Here is a 26,702-nt window from a genome sequence, read left to right as displayed (position 1 = left end):
TCTTTTGGTCAGAAGAAACTGTTGTACATATTGTAGAGTCACCTTGCACCACATGCAAGGTCTCTTGTTTGTCTTCCATGGTTGTTGCATTTAAGGTTATGGTCCAGTCCAGGTATCTTCTCCTGCATCCACATCCCACCTTTCTTAGATGACACATAGCAACTACATACTGTTTTGTTTTGTATTTTTCTCTAACAGTTGATAAGAAGTCCAAAAAAAAAAAAAAAAAACAATCCATCTATAAGCTTTAGTTATGGATGGAATCCATGTCCTGATCATCTCCAAAGGGTACAACCTTTCATTCTATATACACTCATGCTGTAGAACTGTGCATCATTTTATAAACGTCCCCATTAGAAAATGTCCAAGACACAAAAACACAGACACAATTTTCAAAGTATAAATTTATTTTCCATACACTTGTTTTTTTTTTACATACATGTCTACCTTCCATGGCATTTCAGTCACCTCACAGAGCTCTCTTTATTTGATTAATTTTTTTAATAAAGAGCAGGTCAGGACAAGCATTGACGCACGCACTTAGAACGTAATAGAGAAATATTATGTAATAATATTCTCGAAAAACCTTTAGACCATGGAGATCAGTATTCGGACATAGAGAATATACTGGATGAAATGAAAACTTGAAATGTATAGAAATGGAATCAGGTCCAAAAATGAAAGGTAATTATTCATCGTTAATTAAGCGCTATGGATTCGCTGAGTCAGCGTTTCTGGTATTTTGGCACATTCGATCCAATGGGAAGACTTCTTCAGAAGATAAAGAGCATTATCTTACCATGAATAAAAAAGCAAAAGGGTACTTGAAGTGATATTTAATTGGACACAAAAAGTAAGCAGGTAGCCTTCAAAAAAATATAAAAAACAAATGGCTGTGGTTTTATTACTTCTGGAGATTTCCTAATATTTCTGCTTGCTTAAAGCGACCTCACGCTCTACCTACCAATTTTTTACTCTTTTCATTTCATCCTCTGTCTTTGCTGGGTGTATTTAGTAAGCGTTAGAAATAAGAAGCAGGAAAACTCCAAATGACACGACCACGCCAATCCCAAACAATCAGAAATTTCTGAAATTCTTCAGAAATTTGAGTGAAATGTTCCTTTCCTTCATTTGGAAGATTTGAGGAGGTCAAATAAAAATAAAGAAATTGGCAAATTTTGCGTAATTAAGAAAACTGAAATCTGTCATTAATTTCATAAAGCATATATTTTTTTCTATAGCATGCTATAGCTTCTAACAATAATAATACGACGGTTAACGTATTCGGTAAATGCCTTCTCAAATCTTCTGTATGAAAAAAAATAGAACCCACCCAAAAACTTGGCCGACGTGATGGATTTAGTTCGGGATTCGACCGATATGTAATCCATAAAACAGAACCCACTCGTGTTTAAAACAATAATAATAAAAAGACTTTGTGAAGGAATCTCTTTCCTTCATCATCATCCTCCTCATTAGTTCGAAGTGCACATTCACCCTGTCGGCTTGTATGTTTGATGAAGTTTAAAACATAACGGATTTGCAGGGTTGCCAGGTTCAGGCTTTTTTCCTGTACCTTCAGGAATTGTTTTCCTAATTTGAAACAAATAATTGTAACGGAATCAAATTTCCAGACATATGCAATTGCGAACAAAAGAGAAAAGTTCTGAGGACGGTTTATCCATGATGGACATGACAACTTCTACAGTGGTGCTTGAAAGTGGCTTTCGGATTTTCTGTATTTCTGCACAAATATGGCCTAAAACATCATTCTAAAAATAGACAACGTGAACCCAATCAAGCAAATGAGACAAAAATATTATACTTGGGTCATTTATTTCAAGAGAAAAATGATCCACTTCTACATATCTGCAGTGGTGGACAGTAACAAAGAAAATGTTATTAGTTACGGTACTTAAGTACCTTTTTTACATATCTGTACTTTACTGAAGTATTTCCATTTGGGGGGATTTCACTTTAACGTCACTACATTTCAAAGTCAAATATCTTACTATTTACTCGAGTACGTTTTGCGAAATCAGTTCCTTTTATTTATGAGGATAAAAACTTGGTCTTTGTTTTAAACTTGTTTTGATTGGCGCTTAGTGGATCTACTCATCACCAACATACAGTTCTGAATCAGTTCAACAGCAGAACAGTTTCAAAAAATTTACATACATTTTTTTTCGCCCTGAACGATTTCCTCTTACAATAATTCTCCTTGCAACCTAAGGAATATAGTCAAAATCATAGTACTCTGAGTAATGAAGTATATTTGAAGGCAAATACTTTTGTACTTTTACTCAAGTGAAAGTTTAAAGGACACTATTACTGGAGTCATATTTTATCGAGTGCATCTCTACTTTAACTCAACTACATGGTTTGTGTACTTCGTCCACCACTTCATATCTGTGAGTGGCACAAGTATGTGAGCCTCTAAGTTTAGTGCTTTAGCAACCTGTTCCAGGTTGATGACCATCAGCAACAATTTTCTGAGGTCCTTAGAAATCTCGATCGTTCGTACCTTAAAATACATCCACAAACATGTTGTGAAGGTCATACTTCCATTAATTTCTGTTCCTTAAACAAAACAATGTGCTTAGTGACACCTGATTGCCATCCCATTAATTAGAAATAGGTGGACTCTAATTGGACCTCCAAATTAGGAGCAAATTCTAGAGGTTCACATACTTGTGCCATTTACAGATAAATAATATTGGATTATTTTGCTCAATAAATAAATGACCCAAATATAATATTGTCTCATTTGCTTGATTGGGTCCAATGTTTTGGGTCATATTTATGATGAAAATTTGAATGGTACTCAATTACCAGTTTTAAATGGCTGTGGTTCCGTTTTATCCTCCATCTTTGCTACCTGTATTTAGTAATAGTTAGGAACAAGAAGCAGGAATACTAATCTGCTAATCCTAGACGTTCAAAAACTTGTGCCACCCGAATATATGTAATAATGGATTGTTTTTCTCAATACATAAATGATCAAGTATAATATTGTCTCATACGCTGGATTGGGTCCACTTTGTGACAATTTACTGGGTCATATTTATGCAGAAATCCGTTCACGTAATTTCAAGAGCCACTGTATGTTAAAATGTATTGCAAAGAAAGGCGAGAGTAACGTCTGGTCCAGGTGAGTATACAGGTATCAGTTATGGTGTATCAAAATCTATATTTATTTTTTATAGAGATTCAGTTGAGCTAGAACCTTTTGCTTCAAAACTGGCAACCCTGCAGATAGCTGTGTTCAGCTCTTACAAATAAGTATATGTTTGCTATGTAGTTAGCCACTGCAGAGATGCTTAGCGCTGGAATAACTGGATTAATAGATATTGTTTAAAGCATTGTCGATACAAAATGGCATTTTTATAGAATGTTATTTTTCTTAGTAAAAATAAACCATAAATGTCCGAGTAGCAGATGGCAAAGCTTTTGCAGATTAGCCTAACAAGCTAAGATAACGGCACACTGCATCATAGCGTTATTGCAGATGTGAAATTCGTTCGTGAAGAAACTGACCAGGACTAACAGGAACCATAAATATGTATACTACTTTGTAACTATACATTAGGTAGAGTAAATATAGATGATAAACCGCTAAAAGCTTGTGTGCGGAAAGGTTAACTGTAAAGTAAAGAACGCTGTCTGCTTCAGATTAGCCAAACGAGCAGCTTGTTGCGCTTTCTTGTCAGAAAAAAATGTGAATAATAAAACGGACACCGCTGTATTTTATTTATTGTTTTTTTTTTTTTGATTTTTTTTAACTCATCGCATCATTGCTGTCGCATAACTAAGTGGACATGAGGTAAACATATTCCCAATTTACTCCGCTAATCATTCAAATGCTAGCTCTGTACAGAGTGCTACCGTTCTTAGCTAACGATCTTCACCAATGTGAGGCTTGTTGTATTAGTAGTATAGCATACGCTGGTATTTCCTGTACAAGCCTACATGCTGCGGACCAGAAACCGATCTATAAGTTAGCACATTTAGCTATCTGTAACTTCCTAGCTGGAGATCGTTTTGCAGATTTGTTTAGCATTGCTGTGTTTTCCTTTGATTTTGCTGGGAATGTTAACGCACCACTAATTAGCACATTAGCCGGTTGATTTAAGCTAACATAAGTAACTTACTTTTTTTTTTGTATAAAACAATTAATTTTTTCCTCCCACTGTTTCATTGAGCGTTTTCTAGTCACTTGCACCAACAAACATGCTGGCTTGGATACTTCTAGCAACCCTATTGCTGCTATATTGAAAGACAGAAAAGTGAAAGTCTGTGTAACCTTTGTGTGACCTTTTTTGTTTTTGGGGTGAGCCTGCGATTCCTTGATATCATACCGTTAATTCGAAATGTTATGACATCACAGAATCCCAGATTCTTGTAAGATGTATCCAGGCGACCACATTTATAGAACCGCAGTCCTGAGGGAGCAGAGGTGAGGTGCATCATGGGCAGGAAAAGGTGGACACTGGGGGGGAATAAAATCAGACCACGTCGATCTCCCTCTCTATGCCCACGTATTTGAGAGCGTCGGCTTGACTGTACCTACGAGGGATCCAGGTATGTACTATAAGTGAATATCAATGAGTGGCAGGGTTTCAATCTAGTACAAGCTTTAACAAGTAACTAATAAATGAGTAAGTAAATAAGCAAACAAATACTAAAACAAGGCTCCTTTTTTTGATGTAACTATGTGTCAGCCAATAGAAGACATCAGGAGGCAGAGCTTCAGTCATCCCTGCTGATCCTGACTGAGATGATGGAGGCATTGATCATAGGTGTGCACAAAAAATCTATATTTAAAGATATTAGTAGGATAAAAATATAGCAAGCTATAATATAGCAAACACCTCCCGATACACAAGACAAAGTCTTTAGGCACACTGACTTATGAAGGTGGGTGCTCCCTGTGACTGTGTGTGCACCCTTGTGCTGCCATCTGTTGGCATGTTACAAAACTAGTCTTTTTTGACTACCACCCGTGTGTGTGTGTGTGTGTGTGTGTGTGTGTGTGTGTGTGTATATATATATGTACATATCCACACACAATTTGCGTTCATGTTAAAAATGGATGCTAGCATGGAGGTGTTACACTCAGTAGTAAGTGTCCAGTGTGTCCTCTTACTGAAAGGCGGCACACATGTCGCGGGCCGGTCCAGAGACCGGTAATCAAGATGGCAGACAACAGTGTTGGAACAGAAGGTGGTTATGATGTTTCTTGTGAGCGAAGGCATAAAAAACACTGATATCTACAGATGATTTCGAGCACAGTACGGTGATGAGATGCTCAGCCGCAGTAAGACATTTGAATGGTGCAAACATTTCAAAGTTGGCCATACGTGATGATCTCAGTCATGGTGTTTCCTAGCCGACACCAGTCATTCGTGTGAACGTTCGGAGTTCTTTTAAAGTCAGCATGACCTAGATTTCTATGCAGAATCTTTCCACACGTTAGTTAAACGTTGGAATAAGTGTATAAATGTAGCAGGGAAGTAAATGGGATCTTTTCATTTATAAACTCAAAAGTCCCTGGTTTGACTTGAACGACCCTTGTGTGTGCGTGTATGTGTATATATATATATATATATCCATCTGATCACGAGGGTGCATACACGCACATGGGTGCACATGCAAATTATGAGTTGCCATAATGAAATTTACTGGATCACCATGTTGATGTTTTTCTTTTTTTAGATTTTGGACTGTGATTTTGAATCCAGCCCTCAGTGAGTTGAAGATTTTGGTTTTCACGGTCACATGCTTTTGATTTCAACCAATTACACAAATGTATAGATGTAATTACTTTCAACTTGAAAAAGTTAATTCAGCAAGATTTAGTGTGCTATTCAAATGCTCGCCACACAAACAGTTTGCGATGACTATTTAGAAAGGAAACAGTTATACAACAATAAAAAAATAATAAAAATCATATTAGTATCAACCCTGTTTATAAATGTTAAGCTCCAGATCCAATCAGCTACCAGGGATACAACAATCCCTTCTCTTAGCTGGATGAGCTGGATCGGAGGTGTGTTTAGTTTAGTTTTAGAAAAAAGTGCAATGAACACAGAATAAATACAAAACCAAACACAGAACAGAGCAGGAATTTGACTTGTGGTAAGTCAGACTGGTGTTTTTCCTAAAGCCCTAATCATTACAGAATACCTGTAATCAAAAAACAGCTCCTCCCCCTGCTGTATGGCGCGTTTGGCGAAGATCCCAATGCGGTGGTCCCCGTTCACCATGACAACTGTAACGGAGTCCACCAATCAGATCTCATCTCAAAAATATATTATATTCATTATATATACATTATACATATATCATTATATATACACACACACTCAACTTAGGTGAATATTACCACTTGCCTTTAGCGTAACAGTTGGGATTGACTGAGTGGTTGGCGAAACGGATCTTGTTCCCTTTCCGTGTCGCGTCGACCACAAAGTCTAAAGAAAAACAGAGACGCAGGAAGTCTTTAAGTTCTCTCTCGTCACGTGGAGGTGCAGATGTATAAAATAAAACAAGAAAGAATGAAATAGAAAACTGAACAGATTTTATATGTACCATTGTTCAGGTTGAACAGGAAGCTGGACATGTATTTATCGTAGATTCGGCCTCTTCGGTCTGCTTCGTCCTGGGAAATAAGCTGAACACACGGAGGAGAGAAGAAAATACATTGGGATTGCTAACATAGAGTGGAAAACTGCTCAGTATAAAACCTTTTCTTACATTGTTCTAGAACGTATTTGTTGAAAATATACCCCAAGATACAAAACCACCAAAATGATCCAGTTTTATGTGGAATAGTAATGGTCTGAAATGGAAAATTCTGGCTAATAAAAGACTTTTTTTTTATTATGGAACTCTTTCTGTATACTTAAACAGCAATATGACTCCATATGGGGTCTAAAAGTCTTAGATATGATATGAAAAGTTTTTCAACAGGAGCTTGAGCACTATATTATACATTCTTGTATAGAAATTCTTCATAGCAATAAAAAAAAAAATCAGGAAAATAAACAATACAAGGAATACAAACTGAAAAACAGAAAGCAAATTGACAGTATTAATACATGGAAAATCAATTAATTATTAAAGTCAAAACTGCTGCTGCTGATATAGAAAAGAAAGAAAGCGACTGAAAGAGAGAGAGAGAGAGAAAGAGAGAGGGAAAAGAGAGACATAAGATACGCTATATGAAAAAAAGTATTGGGACACCTGACTTTTCCAGCCATATGTGGTTCTTCAAGATTGTATAGGATGTTGTAGAATTTAATTGTCCCTTTATGGAGACTGGGACACCCAAAAATCTTCCAGCATGTACACAAAACCAGCATCATGAAGATATGCTTTACATGTGTTGGAGTGGAAGGTCTTGAATGGCCTGCTATAGAGTTCTGAGTACCTCAACCCTATTGTTCACCCTTGTGGATAAATGAGCACAAATCTCAACTAAACACTCGAAAATCCAGTGGAACATCTTCCCATCAGAGTTGAGATTATTATAGCAGGACTAAATGTGGACTGTGATATTCAAAAAGCACATACCAATCCTATAGTCAGGTGTCCATATAGTGTATCTGTACAGCACTTGCCTCTCCACAGTACTCGGAGATGAACTCGTTTTTCTGAACCGGCTCCTTGATGAAAGTTCCCCATCCTGCTACATCTGAAGGGGCCAGGAGAAGGTGCTAAAAAAAGGTCAGAGATCATGAAAGTGTTAAAAATCCACATGGAAATTATTTCCACGCTTCCTTTAATGAGTGTTCTGTTTCAGTGAGCAGAAAAAGGACAGAGGATAAAAGGGTGGACAGACAAAAGCCAGAAAAGAGAGAGATAGAGACGAACACTCAGTGTACTGTGTGTGTGTGTGTGTGTGTGTGTGTGTGTGTGTGTGTGTGCGCATTAAAAAAGGACAAGTAAAGCTGGTGGTTTTGTTGCGAATTTGTGCTCTGCCTCTTATTCCTCCTACACCCACTAACAGGTGCCCTGATGAAGAGATAATCAGTGTTATTCACTTCGCCATTCATAATCTTCTAATGTCATAATGTTCTGCCTGGTCAGTATATATAAATATATAATGTTTTCAAACCAGGTAAGGATATATATACCTTTTTGAGTCCTCTCTGAATGCTGCAGTTCTTGCAGGAAACCTGTTTGCTGTCCCAGCGGTCCGAAGCTCCACAGGTCAAGCAGAGGTCGGGGTCGCACTCGCGCACGGCCAGATAACACGGACACTGCTTGGTGTTACACTGCGTCTTGCAGCGGCAGCCTGGGAAACGGTTCTGACCTGCACAAGTAAACGAAAAGAAAGCGACTTATTCAGGAATCCCGATAATGGAGGCATTTAGTCATGCGGCAAAACCTGGATGGATTACGCTCTACCCAGTTTTACATGCATGCAGGTAAATGTGCAGTGATTTCCTATTATCATAGTCAATGATTTCACATTCTAAAACCTAAAGGTCGTTCCAACCATCGCGATAAATGAACTAATGGCGATAAAACTGGTCCATTTGCAAAACTCGGACATTCTAGCCAACCCGAAATGTGTATTAAATTCTATAATCTTGACTGTCACTGCCAAAACAGTTACAATATTTACAAAGTAACAACATAATGAGTGATTTTATGATGATCTTATGTATCTGCATACATTGCTGTATAAAAATGACTTGATTTTATGATGCGAAATTACGAACAAGTATAAAAAAATAAATGCAATTAAATTGCAAAACCCTCCAGCTTACTAAAATAAAATGTAAAAAATGTTTTATAATGTTTTAGGGCCCAAGCACCTGCAAGGATCGTTTCATCAGGTGTCCAATCAATAGTTGGTAAACACCTTTAATTATTTACTTATTATAGATATATTTTTACATTAGTGGTGCAGAACCACTAGTTATGGCGCCACAGCTATAAAAACGACCAATATTACACGGTTATGCAGCATAGATGTTTTTTGTGCAAATTCTACAGGAAATAAAACGCAAAAGTATAAATGGATCATGAAAAAGCTTAACAACTGTTTTGAACGATTTCGAACAATGTCCGGATTTTTTATTTTTTTAAGTTCGTCTGGTTAATGTCCTTGTAAGTGTATCTGCGTCCAAATTAATTTCCAATCAAAGGTTGTAAAATAAATGCCAACGTGACTGGGACAAGGCCTTGGAATGTACACGTCGCAATCTGATTGGTTAAAGCAACATGAAGTGCACGACCAAAATCCGCCATGATTCTTCTGCTTCTTTATTGGCGGTTTGTATTCTTAAATCGAGCATTACCATCATTCACTGTGGTAATGGATCAGAGACTTATATCCCTATTCTCCAGACAAATCCGGCAATTAAAACCGTCCGTGTGGAAACATAGCAAAATTACGTTTTGTGTCCTGATGATTTACGTCATTTAAAACACCATAATTACTTTATCACAATAATATTTTGTCTTCATGCTCTATGGCGAGTCTGGTTTCACTAATAATAAACATACATTTGCATAAAGCACCCATAGTTGTCCAGTCGCATGTTGTTTAGAGTATTAAAAACTTGAATAGTTTAAATTTAAGGTTCATTTAGAGCAGATAAAAAAATGTGTGATTAAGTTGTGATTAATTGTGAGTTAACTCATGACAATTGTTCGCATAATCACGATTAATGTGTGTGTGTGTGTGTGTGTGTGTGTGTGTATCCACTCACACTCTTGATCACACTGGCAGAATTTCTCACAGAAGTTCTGGGTCATCACGCATGGACACGAGCTGTCGCACGGATGCTCGGGGTGGTCACATGGCTGGTAGTTGTACACCTGATTGGACGTGTTATCTAAAGCAAAACACGACCTTGTAAAGAGAATCGACCTGAAATGCTCAGTTTCACACACAGGGCCAGTCTTATAACGCTGACTCGGGAAAGATGGATGTGAATAAAGACCAGATAGACAGACGGATATTTTCCAAAAATTCCCTAATGTTTATACTAATATGATTAGATTTACTTAAACAAACAGAACTCACCTTTTTTTAACTGGATCTTGGCCCATAACCTGAATAACACAGAGACGTGATCATGATTTGTTCTGGTGCCTTATAGCACATAAAATATCAATAATGTAAAAAACAAAAGCATTGGGACACCCAACATAGTTGGAGGTAAATAACTGTAGAGGATGATCAGCATGATGATTCCCCTGTGCATAAAGCCAGCTCCATGAAGATATGCTTTGCATGGGTTTGAGTGGAAGATCTCCTGCTATAGAGCTCTCTACCCTATTTAACACCTTTGGGATGAACGTGAGCACCCAGGCCTCCTCACATCACCGACATCAGTACCTGACTTACTAACACCCTTTTTGTCTGAATTAACACAAAACTCACAAACTTTCTCTAATCTGATGGAACATCTTCCCAGAAGAGTGGAGGTTAAATATAAGAAATGGAGACTGAATATGGAAGGGGATGTCCAAAAAGCACATTGTAATCTTATATATTTTCTCAAAATGCACATACACAATTTATGGTCTGGTGTCCACAAAATTTGTTCATATAGTTTATATATTATATTTAATAATAGAGGTCACTAAAAGTGGATTTTACAGATATCGATAGCTAGGTTGAATCATGAAAATGTGCTAAATAAAAAATAAATATGAATTATATTAATACATATAATTATAAATAATTGTAATAAATAAATTATAAATAAGTGTAAAAAGAAACAGCATGCGGTGTTGGTGTTTCACCTCTAGAGGCCGCTCTTGTAACACAGTGAACCGGAAACCAGAAAAAATATCGGTATGGATTTTTTTCCAGCAATCAACTATTGTTGCCGATTAATCGGCAAAACCGATGACCTCTACTATTAACACTTAAAAAAGAGAGAAGTCTTCTGTTCTACCTGTGTTTTCTTTTCTTCTTTTGTGGTGAGATGCCTCCATCTTCCAGAGGAACTCGATGAATCAGCACTTCTTTCACTGCAAACTCGTACACCTGACACACGCGCACATGCGCACACACACACACACACACACACACACACACACACACACACACACACACACATATATAGTGTGGATATATATATATATATATATATATATATATATATATATATATATATATATATATATATATATATATGTGTGTGTGTGTGTGTGTGTGTATACCTGTTTGCAGGTCTTGGTGCCCAGCAGGCGTGCAATGGAGCAGAAGTTGTTGTAGTACGTCCCGTGCAAGACTCTGAACAGCGACTCGTCTGCACCGCTCCACTTCAGAGGAGACTCGCCTTCCTCCATCAGTTCCTCACCCTGCCTCAGCTTGGTGGGGGTTGGGCACCGAGAGTTACCCTCTAACACACATACACACACATACACACACACAGTTTCAGGATCTGTTAATGAAATATTCAACAAAGGGGTTTGAATAAAAGATAACAGAGGAAGATCCAGGCAGATTTTTGGGATTCTGTCTTGAGTAGATAATTTTATTTACATAATAAAGTACACAGATATGAAATTAATTCACTTGGACTTCAGGGGGAAAAAGGCAGGGTTATGTTTTGCTATATTTTTTCACCCTCAGACACTCCAGATGTCTTCATCTGTCTAGACAGCTGCTGCTCTTTAACACTTGCCAAGCCTCTACATAAAGGGTTGTGCACATGCTTATCACTGTGTGTATATATATATATATATATATATATATATATATATATATATATATATATATATATATATATATATATATACACACACACACACACACACACACACACACACACACACACAGTATTTCACAAAAGTGAGTGCACCCCTCACATTTCAGCAACCATTTTAGTATCTTCTCGATGGACAATACTCTAGAAATGAAACTTGGATATACTTTTTTGAGTACACCCTAATGTACCTCATGTAACCAGGCAAACCCACATGTCCTATTCATCATGGTCATGTTTGTGTCTGCTTGACAGAACCAGACAAATCAGCTTTAAATGCAATTCTCTCATACTGACCACTGGCTGTTCAACATGGTACCTCATGGTAAAGACTCTCTGAGGATTTGAGAATTAGAATTGTTGCTCTACACAAAGATGCCGAGGAAATAATACGATCAGTGCCACCCTGAATCTGAGTTACAGTACAGCGGTCAGGGTCATACAGAGGTTTTCCAAGTCGGGTTCCACTCGGAACAGGCATCACGAGGGTCCATCAAAGAAGTCGAGTCCTCGTTCTGTGCGTCAGGTGCAGAAGCTGCTTCAAAAAATAGACGCATGAATTTTGCAGCATTGCTTGAGGTTGCAGAAGCCGAAGGTCCACGAGTCAGTGCTCAGAACGTACGCTTCACACTGCAACAAGTCGGTTTGCAGGCCGTCGTCCCAGAAGGAGCCTCTTCTGAAGCTGCTCACAAGAAACCCTGAAGAACAACCTGTCCAAGAGCATGAATTACTGGAACCATGTCTCAGATCTTGTCCAGCATGTGTGGTGACACCCTGATGAGAAGTACCACAAAAATTGTGTCTTGCCTACAGTCAAGCATGGTGGTGGTAGCATCATGGTCTGGGGCTGCATGAGTGCTGCTGGTGCTGAGGAGCTGCAGGTCATTGAAGAAAACATGGATTCCTGATGTACTGTGACATTCTGAAGCAGAACACGACGTCCTCCCTTCAGAAACTGTGCCGAACGGCAGTTTTCCAACATAATAACGACCCCAAACACACCACCAAGATGACCACTGCCTTGCTGAGGAAGCTGAAGGTGAAGGTGATGAAGTGGCCAAGTATGTCTCCAGACCTGAACCCTATTGAGCACCTGTAGGCCTCCTCAAGAGTAAGATGGAGATACGGCATGTGTGTAACATCCAGTAGCTCCGTGATGTCATTATGGAGGAGTGGAAGAGGATCCCAGCAACAACCTGTGCAGCTCTGGTGAATTCCATGCCCAGGAGGATTAAGGCAGTGCTGGATAACGATGGTGCTCACACAAAAAATTATCTGAATACATTAGCGAAACATATCGGTGCAACCTGCATCGGTAACAAACTGCCAAAACTCAAATATATTCCTGTGGATTTAATAGCTGTTTTTCATTCCACAATGAAATGAAAGAGGAGAAGAAATTTAGTTGGTTGCACATACACTTACAAGACGGACTTAAAAAAAAAAAAAAGCTGGACATCGTGAGATAAAGAGTTCAAAACAGTTGTTAAGGTTTTTTATGAACCATTTTTCCGTTTGCGTTTTCTTTCCTGTAAAATTTGCACAAAAACACACAATGTGCCTTAATGTGTCTTAACAGTTTTATAGCCGTGGTGTCATGATGTTATTAAGAGGTGTATCGATTCAGGAAGAACATCACTGAAGGCCTAGGTGTGAAAAACATGACCTTTCACTGATAAAAAAAGAGAGAGAAAGAGAGAGAAAGAGAGAAATAGAGAGAGAGAGCGAGTGTGTATGTGTCGATACCAGAGGAACTTGTGGTCTCATGGTCACTCTCTCCATCTTTCCTCTCCTCAGCTGAACTTGAGGGGGCGGGGCCTGTTGTGGTTGAGGGGCGTGGCTGGCGCCTGCGCCGACGAGACCTCCGTGACCTCAGCATGTACTGATCGGCAAATTCTTTCGCTCCTTTCTACATATACTCAGAGAGAGAGAGAGAGAGAGAGAGAGAGAGAGAGAGAGAGAGAGAGAGAGAGAGAGAGAGAGAGAGAGAGAGTAAAGTCACTGTTATAATCATTGACAATGTGGGCAGAGCTTGAGTAAGGTTACTGAATGCTGATTGGTTGAACCTGTAGCAGGAAGCAATCTAATCCACAGGGTTCCGTCTCCTTCCGGATCTCTTTAGTCTTCCTCTTATACACGTTAGGAGAGGCGTGGAATGCTGCAGGTTTACACACACATACACACACACACACACACACACACACACACACACACGTATATTAACACATGATCTTTATATGATCTTTTACTGTCATGTGTTTACTCTATAACAAATATTCGAAATAGACATTTTGGATAGGGCCAAATTCCAACTACACAATTACATAATACACAAATACAACCCCTGATACACAAATACAAATGAGAGTTAAACAGAGAGAAAGTGAGACTGATGAATGCAAGATAGGAGAGAGAAACAGTGAAAGCGAGAGTAATGAAGAGTGCAAGCACGAGAGAGAACGAGAGATGAGGAGAAAGAGATTGGGAGCAATAAAGTGGGAGAGAAACAACGAGAGAGAGAGAGAGAGAGAGAGAGAGAGAGAGAGAGAGAGAGAGAGAGAGAGAGAGAGTGTAATGGAGAACACGAAAGAGAGAGCTCAGAGAGAAAGTGAGGAATGCAAGAAATTAGAGAGCGAGAAGAAGGGAGAGAGAGAGAAAAGGAGAGATAGTGAAAGTAAAGAATACAAGAAATGAGAGAGTGGAGAGATGAAATAAGAGGAAAAACGAGTGAGTCAGAAAGTGGGAGTGATGAAGAAAGCAATGGAGAAAGATGAGAGAGAAACCAAGAAAAAGAGAGTGACTGAGAGCGAGAAAGCAGAGAGTAAAATAAAGGGAAAGAGAAAGAGAGATCAGGAAAAAGAGAGCAGGAGAGAGAGAAAGAGAGAGAAAAAAAGATAGAGAGAGTGTGCTCTCACGGTGGAGGAAGCAGTCGTATTTGAAGCAGCGGCGGCAGAAGAGTGTGTGGAACGAGTGCAGACTCTGTTCTCGCTGCACGGACTTGGCGAAGGGGCCGTCGATGTTGGGGGTGCACAAGGGAGGAAGCTTCACCGCACTCGCAGGCTCCAGCAGATCCTTATACCTGACACAAGACCAGAAAATCAAACTATAGTTATATATACTTCTTTTACCTTTTTTTTATTCTTTCGTTTTTTAGATAAAACAGGAAAGAAGTGCTTACTTTTCCTTGAGCTCTTCGGTCGTGCCTTTGTAAGGGAACATAGACGCGATGGCTGTGAAGATCTTGTCATGAGGGATTTTCTTACTGAGAGACTGCTCATTGCCTGGAGGAGAGCAAAAAAACAAAAACAAAGCGCAATTCGTTTATTCGTTCATCTCGTTTTGGTCAGGAACGTCGAGACTACATACATTCACAACTATTTGGGAAGTTGGAGGAAACCGGAGAACCCGGATAAAACCTTCACACATGGGGGGACTTGTGGCACTCTGCAGAGACAGAAACCTGCTCTGGGAAGACCTTGAAAATCAGTCCCATCTGACAAATGTGTTTGTGTGTGTGTGTGTGTGTGTGTGTGTGTGTGTGTTTTATAGTGTAACACTGGTCAGTATAATCGCACACTGCAAAGACAAACAAGTTTGTTATGCTTAAACAGGAGACAGGGTCATTCTCAGTACTCACACGTGCACAGACACACACACACACACACACACACACACACACGTCCAGCTGTCAGTTAGTCAGTCAAATATCTCACTCTCAGGGACTCTCCTGCACTTCCTCTTCCTCTTAAAGCGAGTGATAAACAGAGCAAACCCACCCACACACCCACATCTCACCCTCAGCGACTCTTCTGCGCTTCCTTTTGAAACCCACAGGTCCTTCTTTGTTCTCGGCCGCGTTCTCTTCTGTGTTTTTCCTCAGACATTGCTCCTTCTCCTCCTCCTTCTCTTCCTCCTCTTCCTCCTCCTCCGTGCTCTCCCCCTCTTCCTCGTCCTGGTCCGAATACTGGCTGAGCGCCTCCACTAGCTCCTTGAAGATCTCGTCGTTAATGAAGCCTCTGTCTGCAGTCACACACACACACACACACACACACACACACACACACACACAGAACCAGACACAATGCTTTTATATCGATTCAGAGAAAAGCAACAGCAGATAACAGATTAGCTGTGTGTGTGTGTGTGTGTGTGTGTGTGTGTGTGTGTGTGTGTGTGTTGACCTCTATCTCCATGGACTCCATCATAGTTATCTATGAGCTCTTCAAGAAACGCTTCATCCTGCTCCAGTACCTCATCACCCATATAAGGGATGTTGTGCAGAAAGGTCTCGTCCTCCACCTGAGAGAGAGAGGAAAAGAGGGAGAGAGAGAGGGGGAGAGAGAGAGAGAGAGAGAGAGAGAGAGAGAGAGAGAGAGAGAGAGAGAAAATTATAAAGAAAGTGAAGGAGAAAAAGAGAGAGATAATTATGCAGTGTATAATATAATCTGTGTAGTACTTTAAAATTAACATTAACCTGGTTCTGCAGAGTGTGTAAATGAGTGTGTGTTTGTATATTTTAGGTGTGTGTGTGTGTGTGTGTGTGTGTGTGTGTGTGTGTGTGTGTATCTGTACCATAAGTGTGTGTAAGACATTTGAGGCCCCTAACAAAATCTATTTTGGAGGCCCCCCAGCATCCTTCCTTCAACATTCCAGAATAAATAACAAGCCCTTGAAACATATATAATCTCTAAGCTTTTTATTCACACAAAGCCTATCAATACTTGTATATATTTACTTAAATGCGCATATTAATCAAATTTAAAGTATAAATTTAACTAATGTCAACACAAAAATTAGCTCATCCATCTCTGCTTTATATTCTTCTTCTTTTTCCTTGGCCACGGCCACTTGTTTAAAGCAGGTAACATCATTAGCTGGGCTACATGATCAAATATTAATTGGTTTTTCGCATTAATTTAAAATGCTAACTTCAGTTAGTTTAAGATTTAGATATTCTTATAAATTACTCAAATAGACACATGGACTAAATCACCTGGGACCTTTAGTAATTTGTTCAGTAATTAATTTATAGTAACACACTGACCCACTATTCGGGATAATGAATATTTTTGCCTGTTCTGAACAGTAAAATTGGGTAATATGTAATTTTTCTAGCTGGTTATGGACATAATTTTACTCTGCTACTAAAGCAATATAGACTATAAATATAGTAATATAGATCATATTATGTATTGCATTCAAATCCCCCAAATATGCACTATATAACCAAATCAACAATGGTTTTGAAAGAGACAAACTATTAAGCAGAAACGATAGTTAGCTTCAGTTGTATTTGTACGCTTAAATTGTATTTATTCTGTAAACACAACAGGACAATTTAATTAAAAACTAAAATAATTAAGTATGAAGAAGAATATTATGATGATGTAAACATCACTGGAGTTTATTAGACATACAGAGAGTTCGGGTTCTTTTTTAAAATAATAAACAATGTTCTCGCCTAGCTGCGATTGCTGTTTCTATTTACAAACTTTAACTTTTTCTTTATTATTCCTAAAGTCGGCACGTTGCTCACGTCGTTTTCGGCAATTCAAAATGAAGAGAGCTGCGCTTTCTTTCTTTGCGTGCCTTCGGTTTCGCGCTTAGCAACCTCCAAGGGATGCATTTGTTTTGGCGCCATCAGGTTAGAATGCAGAAAAGTTGGATTTTGTTTATGACTGTACACGAACTCTTAATGCATTCAGAGGGTGGAGACCCACACCCGTGATATTAACTGTTTCCACTTCAGGTGAGTGACAGATATTTATATCCAATGGACAAAGAGCCTTGTCTTACGCTGCTGTCTTGATTGGTGAACTAGTGTATAGGTTTGTTACGGTTATGGAGGCCCCAATCCAAGCCCGAGGCCCAAGGCATTTGCCTGCTCTGCCTATAGTTATAGATATGTGGGTCAGTAAATATGTGTATATTTGAGTTGTGTGTGTGTTTTAGCTTGTAAGAAAGTGTTTTTTTTTTTAAGTGTGTATGTGAATATTTATGTGTGTGTGTGGAAGTGCATATATTTTACAATGACTGTGTAAATGGATTTATGTGCATTTGTAAATGTGTGTGTGTGTGTGTATGTGTGTAAAAGTGTTGGTGGGTGCACCTGGGAAATCCTGCCAAAGTCTAAATGGTGTGTGTGTGTGTGTGTGTGTGTGTGTGTGTGTGTGTGTGTGTGTGTGTGTGTGTTGACCTCATCTCCATGGACTCCATCATAGTTATCTATGAGCTCTTCAAGAAACGCTTCATCCTGCTCCAGTACCTCATCACCCATATAAGGGATGTTGTGCAGAAAGGTCTCGTCCTCCACCTGAGAGAGAGAGGAAAAGAGGGAGAGAGAGAGAGAGAGAGAGAGAGAGAGAGAGAGAGAGAGAGAGAGAGAGAGAGAGAGAGAGAAAATTATAAAGAAAGTGAAGGAGAAAAAGAGAGAGATAATTATGCAGTGTATAATATAATCTGTGTAGTACTTTAAAATTAACATTAACCTGGTTCTGCAGAGTGTGTAAATGAGTGTGTGTTTGTATATTTTAGGTGTGTGTGTGTGTGTGTGTGTGTGTGTGTGTGTGTGTGTGTGTGTGTGTGTATCTGTACCATAAGTGTGTGTAAAGACATTTGGAGGCCCCTAACAAAATCTATTTTGGAGGCCCCCCAGCATCCTTCCTTCAACATTCCAGAATAAATAACAAGCCCTTGAAACAAATATAATCTCTAAGCTTTTTATTCACACAAAGCCTATCAATACTTGTATATATTTACTTAAATGCGCATATTAATCAAATTTAAAGTATAAATTTAACTAATGTCAACACAAAAATTAGCTCATCCATCTCTGCTTTATATTCTTCTTCTTTTTCCTTGGCCACGGCCACTTGTTTAAAGCAGGTAACATCATTAGCTGGGCTACATGATCAAATATTAATTGGTTTTTCGCATTAATTTAAAATGCTAACTTCAGTTAGTTTAAGATTTAGATATTCTTATAAATTACTCAAATAGACACATGGACTAAATCACCCGGGACCTTTAGTAATTTGTTCAGTACTTAATTTACAGTAACACACTGACCCACTATTTGGGATAATGAATATTTTTGCCTGTTCTGAACAGTAAAATTGGTTAATATATAATTTTTCTAGCTGGTTATGGACATAATTTTACTCTGCTACTAAAGCAATATAGACTATAGATATAGTAATAAAGATCATATTGCATACAAATCCCCCAAATATGCACTATATAACCAAATCAACAGTGGAAAGAGACAAACTATTAAGCAGAAACGATAGTTAGCTTCAGTTGTATTTGTACGCTTAAATTGTATTTATTCTGTAAACACAACAGGACAATTTAATTAAAAACTAAAATAATTAAGTATGAAGAAGAATATTATGATGATGTAAACATCACTGGAGTTTATTAGACATACAGAGAGTTCGGGTTCTTTTTTAAAATAATAAACAATGTTCTCGCCTAGCTGCGATTGCTGTTTCTATTTACAAACTTTAACTTTTTCTTTATTATTCCTAAAGTCGGCACGTTGCTCACGTCGTTTTCGGCAATTCAAAAATTATCAAAATGAAGAGAGCTGCGCTTTCTTTCTTTGCGTGCCTTCGGTTTCTCGCTTAGCAACCTCCAAGGGATGCATTTGTTTTTGCGCCATCAGGTTAGGATGCAGAAAAGTTGGATTTTGTTTATGACTGTACACGAACTCTTAATGCATTCAGAGGGTGGAGACCCACACCCACACCCGTGATATTAACTGTTTCCACTTCAGGTGAGTGACAGATATTTATATCCAATGGACAAAGAGCCTTGTCTTACGCTGCTGTCTTGATTGGTGAACTAGTGTATAGGTTTGTTATGGTTATGGAGGCCCCAATCCAAGCCCGAGGCCCAAGGCATTTGCCTGCTCTGCCTATAGTTATAGATATGTGGGTCAGTAAATATGTGTATATTTGAGTTGTGTGTGTGTTTTAGCTTGTAAGAAAGTGTTTTTTTTTTTAAGTGTGTATGTGAATATTTATGTGTGTGTGTGGAAGTGCATATATTTTACAATGACTGTGTAAATGGATTTATGTGCATTTGTAAATGTGTGTGTGTGTGTGTGTATGTGTGTAAAAGTGTTGTTGGGTGCACAAGGAAATCCTTTAATAGTCTGAGTGGTCTGTGTGTGTGTGTGTGTGTGTGTGTGTGTGTGTGTGTGTGTGTGTGTGTGTGTGTATGTGTTTGTGAGAGAGTGTATGTGAGTGGAACCGTGTGTATAAAGAGACTTTATGTACATTTTAATGTGTGTGCGTGTCTGTGTGTGTGTTAGCTTGCACAATAGTGGGTGTGGGTATATATTTGAAATGTGTGTTAAGGGATTATGTGGGTCAGTAAATATGTGTATCTGTGGCATAAATGTGTGTGTAAAGGGATTATGTAGGTCAGTAAATGTGTGTGTGTGTGTGTGTGGAAGTGTATGTATTTTACCATGACTGTGTAAAGGGATTTATGGACATTTGTAAATGTGTGTGTGTGTGTGTGTGTGTGTGTGTGTGTGTGTGTTTTGAGAAGAGTGTAAAAGTGTTGGTGGGTGCACCTGGGAAATCCTGCCAAAGTCTAAATGGTGTGTGTGTGTGCACATGTGTGTATGTCTAAATCTTGAATGTGCAAAGTGATTTATGTGCATTTGCAAATGTGTGTATGTACTATAAATGTGTGTAAAGGGATTATGTGGGTCAATAAATGTGTGTGTGTGTTTTAGCTTGTAAGAAAGTGTTTTTTTTTAAGTGTGTATGTGTGTGTGTGTATATATATATATATATATATATATATATATATATATATATATATATATATATATATATGAGGTATGTGTGTGTGTGTGTGTAAATGTTCCATTAATGTGTGTAAAGGATTCTGTGGGTCATTAAATGTGTGTTTCAGCTTGCAAGAAAGTGACTTTTTGAAGTGTGTATTTAAAAATGTGTGTGTGTGTGTGTGTGTGTGTGTGTGTGTGTGTGTGTGTAAATACCATGGAGTGTGTGAAGGGATTTATGCGTCAGTGAAAGTGTGTGTGTTTCTTTTGTGCTTGTTTTAGCTTGTTAGAAAATGGGATTTGGAGTGTGCATGTGAAAGTGTATGTGTGTGTTTTAGGTGTGGGTGTTTAAAAGCTCCTTCTTTATCTGAAATCTGACCTATTTTCATACAGGACCATCTCATCTCTTTCTCTCTCTCTCTCTCCCTCTCTCTCACACACATACTCAACCCATGGACCAGGTTGGATCTGCAAAGGAGTGTGTGTGTGTGTGTGTGTGTGTGTGTGTGTATGTTTGTATTGTCACATGCCACATGCAGTACCATGAAGTTCTGCTGCAAGGGGGACCAGGAGTACATGAATGGTATCCCAGCAACGGTTGTCAGGGGTCTCATGGCAACTGCCTGACTGGGGAATGATGGAAAGCCGAACTCCACCGTGCACTGCTGAAGAGAAGGAATAGACACACACACACACACACACACACACACACACACACACACACACACACACACACACCCCAGTTCTTTAGTAGAATGTAAAGCAAACTGTATTTGTCACATGACCACATTATGGGATGTACAGAGAGTAGATGCTCACACTGCACACTGCTCCACATTTGAAGAATTTCCAAATTATAATTGTAATATTTTCCCATTTTCTTATATAATTGGGGGTTAGTTCAGTGATTTGCCCCATATGCCCTATATGGTGAAAAGTTTGTGGACATCTGACCATGAGATTCATATGTGCTCCATTCTAACATCCCATTCCATGTTTAGGCCCCATTTACTCTTATAATAACCTCCACTCTTCTGGGAAGATGCTCCACTACATTTTGGAGTGTGCTTGTGGAGATTTCTGGAGATCCATTGGACCACAAAGGTGTTAGAAAAGTCAGGCACTGAGGTTTGGATTTATACAGCTATCTGGTTTGCTTATCTCCTTTAGTTTGCATTGGACACATTAATTATGATACGATTTGATGAATCAGATGTTTGATACTCATTAGCCAGATTAGCCTTATGGCTCCAGTGACACGAGCAGCTGTGAGATTGGAGGAAGCATAAATTAGTGATTCTCACTGAACTGTTCATTTCATGTTTGAATATTGGAACTAGACGTTTGGTGTCACCCAGATGAGGATGGCTACGTTTTTCCGTCTGGTTCCTCTCAAGGTTTCTTTCTCATGAAAGTCTCATTATGTTTCTCACTGTCCCCACTGGCTCAATCATTAGGCATCAACTTCAAATTTATATCCGTAATCCAATCAGTTTTGTAAAGCTGCTTTGGGTCAATGTCTATTGATAAACGTGCCGTACAAATAAAATTGAATTAAATTCAACACTATATTGTGGTTGTTGTTATATAGTTAGTTACTAAACATCACAAACTAATTATAAATCTAACTGAAAGTACAATGAATTTAATTATATTTAAAAACGTGACCTAAAAAAGTTTTTAAAAACACTTAGCTTTTAATGGTTTTGTAAAGAACACATGCATTTTTCTACGCAACAAACTAGTTCAATTGAACAAACAAATATATAAATGTACAAATGTTCCACTTTATTTTCACTAAAAAAAATCATCGCTTAGCATGAATAACAGCTTTACATACTCCCACCATCCGGACAGTTTATTTCTCCAAAGTATCAGCTGATACTGATACTTTGCCATTCCTCTTGTAAACTCGCCAAAGATGTTCTTCACTAGTTGGAGATTTCTTTCTTGTGATCCAGTTCATCCCAGAGCAGTTCAAGAGGATTTAAGTGCATTGACTGGGCAGGACATTCCATGATAGAGATCATTGCAGACGACTTTCTGCTCCCTAAATAACGCTTACAGAGCTCAGATGTACTGTACACTTCGGCTCGTTGTCTTGTTGTGCGGTGAAGTCGGTCCAGACCGAATATGGTGTTGCACACGGGCACTTGATTTATCCTAGGTAGTTTTTTATTTATTTTTTAATTACAGGCATTCTCCTGACTTATGATGTGTTCTGAAGACCTCATCAAAAATGTATAATATTGCAAGTCCAGACATGGTCTAGCCTACCCAGGAGTCTTATAGAATGGTGATAAGTATGTGGTAGTGTACTAAAATTTGTTAATAATTAATTACAACAGTACATAATTTAACAAAACAGAGCAGTTTCCTCTACTGTAACGTATAAACTATACAGTTTGTATGTGGAAGAAAGAACGTGGTTGCCAGTTGGCAAGTGGAGGGCAGAGCATATGCTCCACGTATGCCTGCCGCACAAAATGTACTTTGTTGTTGGTTCACTATTGTCATCTTCAGATCGAAAAATCACAAGTCTAACTATCGTAACTTGAGGACCAAAGTTTCTAGTTTTTGTGTTTATTAAAATCATGTTTTTATTCTTGTGTGTAATTCTTATATTCAGAATCAGAAAAATTGTGGAGCTCAGCACCATGGCTGCCATCCACTTTTTGGAGGAAGTATAAGCCAATGGTGAAGCATGGTGGAGGGGCTGCTGGGCAAGATAAAGAATCAGGAGAAAAAGCTAAAAGAAAAAGTTTTTTAAGCTGCTTAAAACTGCACATGCTCTTTCTTTTTTTCTTTCATTCTTTCTTTCTTTCTTTCTTGGGACTGTTTTTATTTTGTGTCCATGTGTGTACTTTACCTTCTTGCTGGCCAGTGAGCTGCTTGGTGTGGACAGAGGGATGGACTGGATCCTTAGCTTAGACCACTCCTCATTTAACAGGTCGGTCCTTTCCTCGATCTTACGTCTGTTTGACAAAAACAATGCCTGTGGCATGCACGCGCACACACACACACACACACACACACACACACACACACACACACTAATGATTAGGATTTCAGCAAGACAAACTATTACATGTCCAAGCCTCTCTTGGTTTATGCACTACATGAGCAGGTGATGACGGAGAAATAACAGCTAAGACATTCCAAGCACTGAACGGTATTACAAGCTAAAGAGGGAAGCCAGATTTTTCCTAGACAGAGTAAATCCCTCTCTAAGGATCTTGACAGTAAGAGCTGCTGACTGTAGGTTTACTGTAAGTGTGTTTGGTGTATGTGTATATGTGTGTGTGAGAACGATTGCTTGCACTCGTCCTCACCTTCACCTCCTCGGCCTTGCGGAAGCGCTTCAGCTGCCTCAGCCTCATGTACTCAGACTTGACCCTCTTCCTCCACTTCATTAGGCTGCTCGGGATTTTTGTGGGACAAAAGCGAGCGTCGGACGCCTCCTCCATCTCCTCCATCGGCTACAACACCTTAAACACAGGAAATCATCAACACACAGTAATAAACTTGTTCTAAACGACAGGGATTTATGCAACTTTTTTAACACGGGAATAGAAAACAAACCATGATGCGCACAATAAACCCTCTGAGGTCGACAAACGCACCGGCGCGATTTGTGCCATTTTTTCCTGATAACGCTGAAGCGAACTTAAATTACTCTGTCTTTATTGAACGTACAGTTAAGAGCAATACATCGTTTGAATCTGTAAAGGGTCTACTTTTATTTGTATACACTCATCATAACAACAGAACGCTGAGCTTTTGTAAAATAAAGAAAACAGACAGGGGGCGCTCTCTTGTCTCAGTCATCTCTCTTCACAGACACGTACAGTAAATAAAACAAGCTGAATCTCAGTGAATACCTGCTTCACACACATAATAAATATATGAATATAAAGTATGAAATGTCTACTTTTAAATAAACCAATAATATTAATATTCCGTGATTTCCAGTTACCAGTGAAAACAGGTAGAATCAATAGCAAATATTGATTTAAGTACAAACTTCTTTAACTTGAGTAAAAAAAGTGTTGCAGTACTTCAACTTTTACCACAGTATTTAATAACATGAGTATGTGTACTTCTACTTAAGTGAAGGATGTGTGTACTTTTGCCACCTCTGCATTTATTACGGTTAATATTGATGCCTCTGCTAGAGAAGAGCATGCAGGAGGTGCAGCTGTGGCTGCACTGAAGGGCGAATTGTGAAATTGTGTTTATTAGATTTCTTGCTTTAGTAATGACATTCATTCTCGCTGTATGAAATTCCTGTCTTCATTTCTGTATAATATTGATGGTTTCTATAGCTGTGGTGTTGTAATAAAGGTATTACGAGGTGGATTGACTCAGGTAGGACACCACTGAAGGCCTAGGTGTGAAATTCATGAAACCTCAGAAAATAAATCTGCGCGTTTCTGATAAATCGCAGAATTGCGGTAGTGTAACAACCCTCAGGTTTGTATCGTTGTAAAAAAATTTGTGCATGAAATGATCTCAATGTGCAGGGCGAGTTTTCATTTACTGTTAGTTACTACAGGAGAACAAATCCAGGTACAGATAAACACCCCAGAATTGTCTTACACCCCTATGGGGACTGTGTGTTCAAGTGTGTGTAAGTGTGTGTGTGTGTGTTTTTTCTTAGTTTTCACAGTAATTTGGCAGATGTTGAGTCATCTAACAGTGAGGCAGGGGTGAAAAAGATCCCAGCCGAAGCTTTTCCCGCACTTGCAGTGACTCACCATCACTGAAACACACACACACACACACACACACACACACACACACACACACACACACACACACACAGGGGCCTCACAAATCTCACACATGACTTAAAAGTTTGTCACCAAGCAGCATCCGTGATCTATAGAACGTGCTCTCGGTCGCCCCCTGCCGTCTGCAACAAAAAAAACAAAAAAAAAAAAACAACAACCCGCAATCGACATTCAACCATTTTTAAAAGGATTTAAATCCCTTCCTCGTTTTTACGTCATTTCCGGAAAATGGACGGACGTTTGAAACGTTGTCACTGCTGAATCACGGTATTATTGTTTATTTATTTTTTTTCATCTCACCTTAGAAATAAACGGTAAGAAGGAGAAGGGGTGGGGGCGCACGTGAACACGCGGTCCGCGGGACGGGCACGCGCCGCTCGCTTTGGAAGTGGGCGTGTCCACGCGCGCTGGCGTGAACGGAGCGGAGGCCGTGGGCAACGCAGAAGTGCGTAGGTCGCCGTTTTGCGCATTTTGCAGCCTTTTCGTGTCTCCGCTCGGGCGCCGCAAAAGTCGAATAAATAAGGAAGGGTGAAAAAAAACTGTTTTTTTGTTCGGACGGCATAAAATATAACACACACACACACACACACACACAAGCTCGAGGCTTCCATACCGGAGGCGCGTGAATGAAGCACTCGCTGGCGTGCGGATGAAAAAAAAAATGCGACTTCGTCAGCGCGACAACTCCGTCACACGGCGAACGTCGGGGCTCTGCAGCGCGAGACTGCGAGAGATCGTGGGAAGCACGCGGCGCAAACGACGCGTGTGCAGAGTCGCAGTTTTATACACGCACATATACACACACGCGCACGCACACCGTTACCTACCTTCACTCCAGCGACTCACGCGCTCAACTCCGCGTTCCCCTCTCTCTCTCTCTCTCTCTCTCTACGAGGAAAAAAAACAGCAGCGAACGCGTCCCTGGTCCGTAAAAACGCAGACGACTCGCGCACGGAAGCCTTCCGGTACCGCCGAGTGCGCGCGACAACTCATCGGGCCTCCGCGAGCGCTGCCGAGGCTCCGAGTTACACAATTCGGAGCTGCGCACTTCGCCTGACTCGGACCGAGCTCGGGGTGACGTGTTTATTAGCAGCGTCGTAGAGCGCGGAGGGATAAAAAACACCCCCTACAGTACCGAATACTACACAGCCTGATTAAATAATACTCAACACGATTAAATACTACACAGCCTGATTAAATAATACTCAACACGATTAAATACTACACAGCCTGATTAAATACTATTCATGAATAAATACTACACATGATTAAATAATACTCAACATGATTAATACCACACAGCCTGATTAAATACTATTCATGAATAAATACTAAACATGATTAAATAATACTCAACATGATTAATAC

At 39.3% G+C, this 26,702-nt stretch overlaps 1 protein-coding gene across 1 annotated transcript; it reads right to left on the bottom strand.

Annotated features, from left to right (window-relative positions):
* Nucleotides 1-389: 389 nt before the first annotated feature.
* On the bottom strand, nucleotides 390-26,475 carry ezh1 (enhancer of zeste 1 polycomb repressive complex 2 subunit). Its single transcript, XM_046865751.1, has 20 exons — nucleotides 26,162-26,475; nucleotides 23,874-24,029; nucleotides 23,411-23,536; nucleotides 21,084-21,206; nucleotides 15,920-16,037; nucleotides 15,534-15,758; nucleotides 14,917-15,019; nucleotides 14,654-14,817; nucleotides 13,805-13,896; nucleotides 13,485-13,647; nucleotides 11,191-11,372; nucleotides 10,923-11,014; nucleotides 10,043-10,071; nucleotides 9,726-9,851; nucleotides 8,139-8,317; nucleotides 7,623-7,718; nucleotides 6,592-6,673; nucleotides 6,393-6,473; nucleotides 6,187-6,271; nucleotides 390-4,566 (listed from the first exon to the last, which is right to left on the bottom strand). The coding sequence occupies exons 2-20, from the start codon at nucleotides 24,015-24,017 to the stop codon at nucleotides 4,506-4,508; spliced, it is 2,271 nt and encodes a 756-aa protein (XP_046721707.1). The 5' UTR covers nucleotides 24,018-24,029; nucleotides 26,162-26,475; the 3' UTR covers nucleotides 390-4,505.
* Nucleotides 26,476-26,702: the final 227 nt, after the last annotated feature.

Source organism: Silurus meridionalis, chromosome 14 (assembly GCF_014805685.1).
Source record: "Silurus meridionalis isolate SWU-2019-XX chromosome 14, ASM1480568v1, whole genome shotgun sequence".
NCBI lineage: Eukaryota > Metazoa > Chordata > Actinopteri > Siluriformes > Siluridae > Silurus > Silurus meridionalis.
Note: the sequence above shows the minus strand (reverse complement) of the source record. Positions and strands in the feature narration are given on the sequence as shown.